General features: G+C 52.9%; 1 protein-coding gene across 1 annotated transcript in view; it reads left to right on the top strand.

Moving 5' to 3' along the window:
- The window catches only part of SLC2A4 (solute carrier family 2 member 4), a 24669-nt gene extending 14947 nt beyond the window's left edge, over positions 1-9722 (top strand). Inside the window, exons 8-11 of the mRNA XM_085564272.1 lie at positions 812-916; positions 2525-2620; positions 3913-4116; positions 8009-9722. Of these exons, the coding sequence (XP_085420398.1) occupies positions 812-916; positions 2525-2620; positions 3913-4116; positions 8009-8197 (594 nt within the window). The 3' untranslated portion in view covers positions 8198-9722. The remainder of the gene's footprint in view (positions 1-811; positions 917-2524; positions 2621-3912; positions 4117-8008) is intronic.
- Positions 9723-10899: the final 1177 nt, after the last annotated feature.

Below are 10899 nucleotides of genomic sequence, written 5' to 3' on the forward strand. Positions count from 1 at the left end.
TGGGCGTGGCCGTGGGCGGGGCCTTTAGCATCAGTTTGGCGCAGCAGCTCTCGGGGATAAACGTGATAAAAATGGGGTGAAAATGCCCGAAATCGGGAAAAATGGGGCAAAAATAAGGAAAAAACAGACAAAACCACCCAAAATCCATAAACCATTAGCAAAATTGGGGAAAAACTGGGCCAAAACCTCCAATATGGGGAAAACACAACAAAAACCCCCGAAATCTGGAAAAACTAGACGAAAATTGGGAAAAATGGGGCTAAAACACCCTAAATTGGGAAAAACGGGACCAAAATTTGGGAAAACACCCAAAATCAGGAAAGATGGAGAAAAAACACCAAAAATTGGGAAAAACGGGACCAAAATTTGGAAAAACACGCAAAACCAGGAAAAATGGGGAAAAAAAATCCTAAATTGGGAAAAACGGGGGAAAGCCACCCAAAATTGGGGAAAACAACCAGAATTGGGGGAAAACGGCGTGGTTTGAGGGGAAAGGGGCGTGATTTGTGAGAAAGGGGCGTGGCTTGTGAGGAATGGGCGTGGTTTGTGAAGAGAGGGGCGTGACCTTGGCATCCCACCAATCAGGATCGCCGGGATTGGGGCGGGGCTTAACAGGGCGTGGTCAGAAAGGGGCGGAGCCAGAGACCGAGGAAGGGGCGGGGCTTGAAGGAAGGGGCGTGGCTAAATGGGAGGTGGGCGTGGCTTGAAGGGCGGGGCCCCTTTTGGGGCGGGGCTTCCTGGAGGTGTGGCCAATGGGGGCGTGGCCTGATTGGGCGCGTCCTGCTGACCACGCCCCCTTTTCCCGCCCCAGATCTTCTACTATTCGACGTCCATCTTCGAGGGGGCGGGGCTTCAGGACCCGGCCGTCGGCACCATCGGGACGGGCGTGGTCAACGTGGCGGCCACCGCCCTGTCGGTGAGCCACGCCCACTGCCACGCAGCCAATGGGGGCGCGGGGAACGCCCGGTGGGCGTGGTCAAGAGGGGCGGGGTCTCGTTGTGGGCGTGGTCTCTCGGGGGTGTGGCCCCGGTGGGTGGAATCTCAATTGGGGTGGGCGTGGTCTGGGTGGGCGTGGCCTGGAGGGTCAGAGTCTTATGGGTGGGCGTGGTCTGGGTGGGCGTGGTCTCACAGGGGGCGTGGCCCACGGTGGGCGGAGTCTTCAAGGTGGGCGTGGTCGTGAGTGGGAGGAATCTCGTGGTGGGCGTGGTCATGATGGGCGTGACCTCATTGTGGGAGGGTTCAGAAGTGGGCGTGGCCTCGTGATTGGCATTGCAATGGGGGCGGGTTCTCATGGTGGGCGTGGCCAGAATTGCCTCGTGGTCGCAAATGGGCGTGGCATCATGGCGGGCGTGGTCACGAGTGGGGCTAACTGATGGTGGGCGTGGTCACAAGACATGGCTTGGGTGGGCGTGGCCACGAAGGGGAGGGGTCTGGCAGATGGGCGGGGTCTCCACGGGGGCGTGGCTTATACAGGGGGCGTGGCTTATAGTTGGGTGTGGCTTCCCTGTGGGCGTGGCTTCCCTGAGGGGTGTGACTTCCATAATGAGCGTGGGTTCCCCAAGGGGCGTGTCCTCCCGTGGGCGTGGCTTCCACAATGGGCGTGGCTTCCCCATGGGCGTGGCTTCCACAAGGGGTGTGGCTTCCACAAGGGGTGTGGCCTAACGTGGGCGTGGCTTCCCCAAGGGGGTGGTCTCCTCTGGGCGTGGCTTCCCAAGGGGGCGTGGCTTCCCAAGGGGCGTGGTTTCCACAAAGGGGCGTGTCCTCCCGTGGGCGTGGCTTCCATCAGGGCGGGGTCCCACCAGGGGCGTGCTCCCCTGGGGGTGTGGCTTTTCCCCAATGGGCGTGGCTTGGGGGTGTGGTCTCCCGGTGGGCGTGGCTTCCACGAGGGGCGAGGTTTCCACAAGGGGCGTGGCTTCCAAGGATGGGCGTGGTTTCCACAAGGGGCGTGGCTTTCACAAGGGGCGTGGCTTCCAGGGATGGGCGTTGTTTCCACAAGGGGCGTGGCTTCCAGGGATGGGCGTGGCTTCCAGGGATGGGCGTGGCTTCCACGAGGGGCGTGGTTTTCACAAGGGGCGTGGCTTCCAGGGATGGGCGTGGTTTCCACAAGGGGCGTGGCTTCCACGAGGGGCGTGGCTTCCAGGGATTGGCGTAGTTTTCCCGGGGGCGTGGCTTCCACAAGGGGCGTGGTTTCCAGGGATGGGCGTGGCTTCCACAAGGGGCGTGGCTTCCACAAGGGGCGTGGCTTCCACAAGGGGCGTGGCTCCCAGGGATGGGCGTTGTTTACACGAGGGGCGTGGCTTCCAGGGATGGGCGTGGCTTCCACAAGGGGCGTGGCTTCCACAAGGGGCGTGGTTTCCAGGGATGGGCGTGGCTTCCACCGGGGGCGTGGTTTACACAAGGGGCGTGCCCTCCTGGGGTGTGTTTTCCCAAGGGGGCGTGGCTCGGTGGGCGTGGCCTCCCGTGGGCGTGGTCTCGGGTGGGCGTGGCCTCGGGGGGCGTGTCCCGCTGACGCCCCGCCCCGCAGGTGGTGCTGGTGGAGCGGGCGGGGCGCCGCGTGCTGCAGCTGGTGGGGCTGCTGGGCATGATGGGCTGCGCCGGGAGCCTGGCGCTGGCGCTGACGGTGAGCGGCACCCCGAAATCCATCTGGGACACCCCGAAATCCATCCCTGAGAGCCCAAAATCCATCCTGGGACACCCCCAATCCATCCGGGACCCCGAAATTCATCTGGGACACCCCAAAATTCATCTGGGACACCCCGAAATCCATCCCTGAGAGCCCAAAATCCATCCTGGGACACCCCCAATCCATCCGGGACCCCGAAATTCATCTGGGACACCCCAAAATTCATCTGGGACACCCCGCAATTCATCTGGGACACCCCGAAATCCAACCCCGGGACCCCGAAATCCATCCTGGCACCCTGAAATTCATCTGGGACACCCCAAAATTCATCTGGGACACCCCGAAATCCATCCCTGAGAGCCCAAAATCCATCCCGGCACCCCCAATCCATCCGGGACCCCAAAATTCATCTGGGACACCCCAAAATTCATCTGGGACACCCCGAAATCCATCCCTGAGAGCCCAAAATCCATCCGGGCACCCCCAATCCGTCCGGGACCCCAAAATCCATCCTGGGACACCCCCAATCCATCCCGGCACCCCAAAATCCATCCGGGCACCCCGAAATCCATCCTTGAACACCCCGAAATCCAGCCCTGGGACCCTGAAATCCATCCCGGCACCCCGAATCCATCCGGGCACCCCGAATCCATACCGGCACCCCGAAATTCATCTGGGACACCCCGAAATTCAGCCCTGGCACCCCAAATCCATCCCGGCACCCCAAAATCCAACCCCGGGACCCTGCAATCCATCCCGGGACACCCCGAAATCCATCCCGGAGAGCCCGAAATCCCACCCAGGACCCTGAAATCCATCCCGGCACCCCGAAATCCATCCGGGCACCCAGAAATTCATCTTGGGACCCGGAAATCCATCCGGGACACCCCAAATCCATCCCTGAAAAATATTCCAAAAAAATCGAAAAAATATTCCAAAAAATTTCCAAAAACTTTCCAAAAAAAATCGAAAAAAAATTCCAAAAAAATCCAAAAAAATTCAAAAAAAAAAAATCGAAAAAAATTCCAAAAAAAATCGAAAAAATTCCAAAAAAAATCGAAAAATATTCCAAAAAAATCGAAAAAAATTCCAAAAAAAAAAAAAAAAAATCGAAAAAAATTCCAAAAAAATTCCAAAAAAATTCCAAAAAAATCGAAAAAAAATTCCCAAAAAAATCGAAAAAAATCCCGAAAAAATTCCAAAAAAATCCCAAAAAAATTCCAAAAAAAATCTTTAAAAAGTTCCCAAAACATGCCCCGAAATCGCCGACCTTTGCCCGTCCTTCGCAGCTGGGCGGCCCGTTCTGGGGCGCGGTGGCGCTGGGCTCGGCGCTGGCCTTCGTGGGGTTCTTCGCCGTGGGGCCGGGGCCCCTGCCCTGGTTCGTGGGCGCCGAGCTCTTCCCGCCCGGGCCCCGCGCCGCCGCGCTCGCCCTGGCCGGGCTGCTCAACTGGGCCAGCAACACGGCCGTGGCCATGGCCTTCCCCGCCCTGCAGGTAAGGAGGGGGAATTTGGGGATTTTTGGGGATTTTGGGAATTTTTTGGGAATTTTTTGGTGAATTTTGGGGGATTTTTGGTGAATTTTGGGGGATTTTATGGGAGATTTTGGGGGGATTTCAGGCAGGGTTTGGCCGTGGCCATGGCCTTCCCTGCCCTGCAGGTAATGAGGGGGATTTGGGGATTTTTGGGGATTTTGGGGAGTTTTTTGGGAATTTTTTGGTGAATTTTGGGGGATTTTTGGTGAATTTTGGGGGATTTTATGGGAGATTTTGGGGGGATTTCGGGCAGGGTTCGGCCATGATCATGGCCTTCCCCGCCCTGCAGGTAATGAGTGGGATTTGGGGATTTGGGGGATTTTGGGGAATTTTTTGGGAATTTTTTGGGGAATTTTTGGGAATTTTTTTGTGAATTTTGGGGGATTTTTGGTGAATTTTGGGGGATTTTATGGGAGATTTTGGGGGGATTTCGGGCAGCATTTGGCCGTGGCCATGGCCTTCCCCGCCCTGCAGGTACGGGGGGGATTCGGGGATTTTTGGGGATTTTTGGGAATTTTTGGGAATTTTTTTGTGAATTTTGGGGCATTTTTGGTGAATTTTGGGGGATTTTATGGGAGATTTTGGGGATATTGTGGGCAGCATTTGGCCGTGGCCATGGCCTTCCCCGCCCTGCAGGTAAGGAGGGGAATTTGGGGATTTTTGGGAATTTTTTGGGAATTTTTTGGTGAATTTTGGGGGATTTTTGGTGAATTTTGGGGGATTTTTTGGTGAATTTTGGGGGATTTTTGGTGAATTTTGGGGGATTTTATGGGAGATTTTGGGGGGATTTCGGGCAGGGTTCGGCCATGATCATGGCCTTCCCCGCCCTGCAGGTAATGAGTGGGATTTGGGGATTTGGGGGATTTTGGGGAATTTTTTGGGAATTTTTTGGGGAATTTTTGGGAATTTTTTTGTGAATTTTGGGGCATTTTTGGTGAATTTTGGGGGATTTTATGGGAGATTTTGGGGGGATTTTGGGCAGCATTTGGCCGTGGCCATGGCCTTCCCCGCCCTGCAGGTACGGGGGGGATTTGGGGATTTTTGGGGATTTTTGGGAATTTTTTGGTGAAGTTTGGTGGATTTTGGGGCATTTTTCGGCGATTTTTGAGGGGTTTTATGGGAATTTTTGGGGGATTTTGGGCAGCGTTTGGCCGTGGCCATGGCCTTCCCCACCCTGCAGGTAAGGAGGGGAATTTGGGGATTTTGGGGATTTTTGGGAATTTTTTGGGAATTTTTTTGGTGAATTTTGGGGCATTTTTGACGGGTTTTATGGGAATTTTTAGGGGAATATTGGGGGATTTCAGGGAGGGTTTGGCCATAGTCATGGCCTTCCCCGCCCTGCAGGTACCCGGGGATTCGGGGATTTTGGGGGATTTTTGGGAATTTTTTGGGAATTTTTTGGTGAATTTTGGGGCATTTTTGGTGAATTTTGGGGGATTTTATGGGAGATTTTGGGGGTATTTTGGGCAGGGTTTGGCCGTGGCCATGGCCTTCCCCACCCTGCAGGTAAGGAGGGGAATTTGGGGATTTTGGGGAATTTTGGGAATTTTTTGGTGAATTTGGGGGGATTTTTGAGGGGTTTTATGAGAATTTTTGGGGGATTTTGGAGGGATTTCAGGGAGGGTTTGACAGTGGCCATGGCCTTCCCCGCCCTGCAGGTACGGGGGGGATTGGGGGAATTTGGGAATTTTTTGGGAATTTTTTGGTGAATTTTGGGGGATTTTTGGTGAATTTTGGGGGATTTTTCGGCGATTTTTGAGGGGTTTTATGGGAATTTTTGGGGGATTTTGGGCAGCGTTTGGCCGTGGCCATGGCCTTCCCCACCCTGCAGGTAAGGAGGGGAATTTGGGGATTTTGGGGATTTTGGGGAATTTTTTGGGAATTTTTTTGGTGAATTTTGGGGCATTTTTGACGGGTTTTATGGGAATTTTTAGGGGAATATTGGGGGATTTCAGGGAGGGTTTGGCCATAGTCATGGCCTTCCCCGCCCTGCAGGTACCCGGGGGAATTCGGGGATTTGGGGGATTTTTGGGAATTTTTTGGGAATTTTTTGGTGAATTTTGGGGGATTTTTGGTGAATTTTGGGGGATTTTTTGGTGAATTTTTGGGGGATTTTTCGGCGATTTTTGAGGGGTTTTATGGGAATTTTTGGGGTATTTTGGGCAGGGTTTGGCCGTGGCCATGGCCTTCCCCGCCCTGCAGGTAATGAGGGGGATTTGGGGATTTTTGGGGATTTTGGGAATTTTTTGGGGAATTTTGGGGGATTTTTGAGGGGTTTTATGGGAGTTTTTGGGGGATTTTGGAGGGATTTTGGGCAGGATTTGGCCGTGGCCATGGCCTTCCCCGCCTTGCAGGTACCCGGGGGGTTTGGGTATTTTTGGGAATTTTGGGGGGATTTTTGGGGATTTTGGTGGATTTTGGGGGATTTTTGGGAATTTTTGGGAATTTTAGGGGGATTTTGGGGGGTTTACGGGATTGTTAAGGGATTTTTGGTGGATTTAGGGGAATTTTTGGGGATTTTAGGGGGTATTTTGCAGCAGTTTTTGGGGGTTTTGGGGGGATTTTGGGGAGGGTTTGGCCGTGGCCATGGCCTTCCCCGCCTTGCAGGTAATTTGGGGAATTTGGGGATTTTGGGGGATTTTGGGGAATTTTAGGGAATTTCGGGGATTTTTTTTTGGATTTCTGGGTGAATTTTGGGTGATTTTTCGGTGACTTTTGAGGGGTTTTATGGGATTTTTTGGGAAATTTCGGGGAATTTTTGGGGATTTTTGGGGGGATTTTGGGGGGATTTTGGGGGGTTTGTGAGATTTTGGGGGATTTTCCCCCCAAATCCTAATTTTCCCCCAAAATCCCAATTTTTCACCCAATTTCCCCCCATTTTTTCCCCATTTCCCACCCCGAAAATCCCAACTTATCCCACCAAATTCCCTTTTTTTCCCCCGAAAATCCCATTTTCCCCCATTTCCTATCCCAAAATCCCATTTTCCCCTCCCCCAATCCCATTTCCCCCCAATTTATTGCCCCAAAATCCCATTTTCCCCAAAAATCCCAATTTTCTCCAATTTCCCCCCAATTTTCTCAATTTTCCCCCCAAAATCCCAATTTCTCTCCTCCCAAAATCCCATTTTCCCCCCATTTCCCACCCCAAAAATCCCAATTTTCCCCCAATCCCATTTTCCCCCCAAATTCCCAATTTCCCCCACAAAATCCCATTTTTCCCCCCAAAACCCCAATTTTCCCCAATTAATGCCCCCAAAATCCCATTTTTCTCCTCCATCAATCCAAATTTTCCCCATTTCCCCCCCCAAAACCCCAATTTCCCCCATTTTTTCCCTCCTAAATCCCAATTTCCCACTACCAAATTCCCCCAAATTTCCCCCAAATTTCCCCATTCCCCCCCAAAAATCCCATTTCCCCCCCAAACCCCCAATTTCCCCCAATTAATCCCCCCAAAACCCCAATTCCCCCCATTTTTCCCTCCCAAACCCCCAATTTCCCCCCCTTTCCCATCTCCAAATTCCCCCAAATTTCCCCAATTAATCCCCCCAAAATCCCATTTTTCCCCCCAAAAACCGCAATTTCCCCCATTTCCCCCCCCCAAAATCCCATTCCCCCCCCCAAACCCCCAATTTTCCCCATTTTTTCCTCCCAAATCCCAATTTCCCCCCCTTTCACACCCCCAAACCCAATTTCCCCCCTTTTCCCACCCCCAAATTCCCCCAAATTTCCCCCAATTAATCCCCCCAAAACCCCAATTCCCCCCAAACCCCCAATTTCCCCCCCTTTCACACCCCCAAATCCCCCCAAATCCCCCCCATTCCCCCTCGCCCGCACTTCCCGCGGCGGCCGGCAGGCGGCGCTGGGAGCCCGCGTGTTCCTGCTGTTCGCGGCGCTGCTCGGCGCCTTCGCGCTCTTCGTGTTCCTGCGGCTGCCCGAGACCCGCGGCCGCGCCTTCCCCTCCGACCCGCCGAGCTCCGCGCCGCCGCAGCGCCCCGAGAAGGACACGGAGCTGCAGAGCCTGGCCGCGCACCCCGAGCCCTGAGCCGCGCCCCAAAACCCGGGCCGCATTTACCTAAATTTGGGGTTTTTTTTTTGGGAGCGTTTCCCCCAAAATTTGGGGGTTTTGGAAGCGTTTTCCCCAAAAATGTGGGGGTTTTGAAGCACTATGGACGCGATTTTCAGGCTTTGGGGCTGATTTTGGGGGGCATCCCCAGATTTTCGGAGGTTTTCGGGGTGGTTATACCGAAATTTTGGGGTGTTTTGGAGCGTTTCCCCCGAAAATCTGGGAATTTTTGGAGCGTTTTCCCCGAAAATTTGGGGGTTTTGAAGCACTATGGACGCGATTTTCAGGGTTTGGGGACGATTTTGGGGGGCACCCCCAGATTTTCGGGGGTTTTCGGGGGGGTTATACCGAAATTTGGGGGTTTTTTGGGAGCGTTTCCCCCAAAATTTGGGGGTTTTGGAAGCGTTTCCCCCCAAAATGTGGGGTTTTTGGAAGCGTTTTCCCCAAAAATTTGGGGGTTTTGAGGCACTTTGGAGATGATTTTCAGGGTTTGGGGACGATTTGGGGGGGCACCCCCAGATTTTCGGGGGTTTTCGGGGCGGTTATACCGAAATTTGGGGGATTTTTTGGGAGCGTTTTCCCCAGAATTTGGGGGTTTTGGGAGCGTTCCCCCAAAAATTTGGGAAGTTTTTGAGAGTTTTCCCCAAAAATTTGGGGGTTTTGAGGCACTTTGGAGACGATTTTGGGGGGCACCCCGAAAATTCGGAAAGTTTGGGGTAGTTTTTGGGGCTCCCCACCCAAAATTTTGGGGTTTTCTGGAGCGTTTCCCCCTAAATTTGGGGGTTTTTGGAAGCGTTTCCCCAAAAAATTTGGGGGTTTTGAGGCACTTTGGAGATGATTTTGGGGGTTTGGGGCCGATTTTGGGGGCCACCCAAAATTTTGGGGGGTTTTGAGGCGGTTTTTGGGCTCCCCACCCGAAATTTTGGATTTTTTGGAGCTTTTCCCCCAAAATTTGGCATTCTTAAGGTATTTAGGGGCCGATTTTTGGGGGCACCCCAATATTTTGGGGGATTTTGAGTAGATTTTGGGGCTCTCCGCTCAAAATTTGGGACTTTTTGGGGCATTCCCTCAAAAATTTCGGATTTTTAAGGCATTTCGGGGCCGATTTTGGGGCTCCCAACCCAAAATTTGGGGATTTCTTCAGGGCGTTCCCCCAAAAATTTCGGATTTTTAAGCCCCTTAGGAGCTGATTTTGGGATTTTCGGGCCGATTTTGGGGGACACCCCAAAAATTTTGGGTTTTTTTGGGGGCTCCCGAATTTTCTTTTGCTTTTCAAAGTCACTTTGGAGCCAATTTTGGAACATCCCCCACAAATTTTGGGTCTTTTTGGGGTGATTTTGGAACATCCCCCACCCTCCCCCCAAATTTGGGGTTTTTTTGAGCACTTTGAGGCACCCCCAAAAATTTGGGTTTTATTTTTTTTTCCCCATCGATTTTGGGGAGGGATTTTGGGATTTTTTTGGGGTTTTCCCCACCCCGGTTGTAAATAAAGGTGAGAATGAAACAGCGGCGACCCCGAAATTTGGGAGATTTGGGGGAAATTTGGGGGACTTTTGGGGACATTTTGTGAATTTTAAGGAATTCGGGGAGAATTTTGTGGAAATGTCACGAATTTTAGGGAATTTTGGGAGAACTTTGGGGGGTTTTAGGGGAATTTTAGGGAATCTGGGGGAATTTTGGGGAATTTCCCAAATTTTAGAGAATTTGGGGAGAAGTTCGGAGAAACTCGGGAGAATTTGGGGAAAATTTGAGGGAATTTGAGTTTGGGGAATTTTGGGGGAATTTCGTGGAAATGTTCCAAATTTTAGAGAATTTGGGGAGAATTTTGTGGAAATTAGAGGGAATTTAGGGAATTTTCTGGAAATTTTGGGGAATGTTGTAGAAATTTGGACTATTTTGGGGGCTTTTAGGGAAATTTGGGGAATTTTAGGGAATTTTGGGAGAATTTGGGATAAATTTTGGGAAAATTGGGAGGATTTTTGGGAATTTGGGGAATTTTGTGAAAATTTTGTGGATTTTAGGGAATTTTGGAAGAATTTTGTGGAATTTTCCCACATTTTAGGAAAATTGGGGAGAATTTTGGAGGCATGTGGGGGAATTTTAGGGAATTTTGTGAAAATTGTGGGAATTTGACCCCAAAATGGGGGCGGGGGGGTTTTTTGGGCTGGCCACGCCCCTTTCAGCGCTGGCCACGCCCCTTTTCGGGGCCACGCCCCTCTCGCCTCCTATTGGTGGATCCGCGGCAGCGCCGCCTCTGATTGGTCGAGCGCCTCGCGGCGCGCACGCGGGCCGGGAGGGGGCGCCGCGTGAGCGCCGGCGCGCCGCGCATGCGCAGTGCTGAAACCCCGAGATGCGTCCGTGTAAATCTGGGTTTATTTACATAAATCTCCATAAATCTCCATAAATCCCGGCTGCTGGCGATGAAGCGATCAGCGTCATTAGCCTCATTTGCATAAGGAGCCCTGCCAGCGCCGTTGCCATGGCAACGCCCCCCCCCCCTCCAAAAGGCGCTTGAGGTGAGGCCTCAGGCCCGCCGCGTGCTCCAAACCTCGCGAGATTTCCCTCAGGGAGCGCGGCGGCGCTGGCGACTCTCGCGAGATCTCCCCGCGGCACGCCAAGCGCTGAACCCCGCAAATCCCGCGAGATCTCCCGAGCAGGGCGGCGCCATCGCGCCGTAACCC

Source organism: Lonchura striata, chromosome 32 (genome assembly GCF_050655825.1).
Source record: "Lonchura striata isolate lonStrDom1 chromosome 32, ASM5065582v1, whole genome shotgun sequence".
Taxonomy (NCBI): Eukaryota; Metazoa; Chordata; class Aves; order Passeriformes; family Estrildidae; genus Lonchura; species Lonchura striata.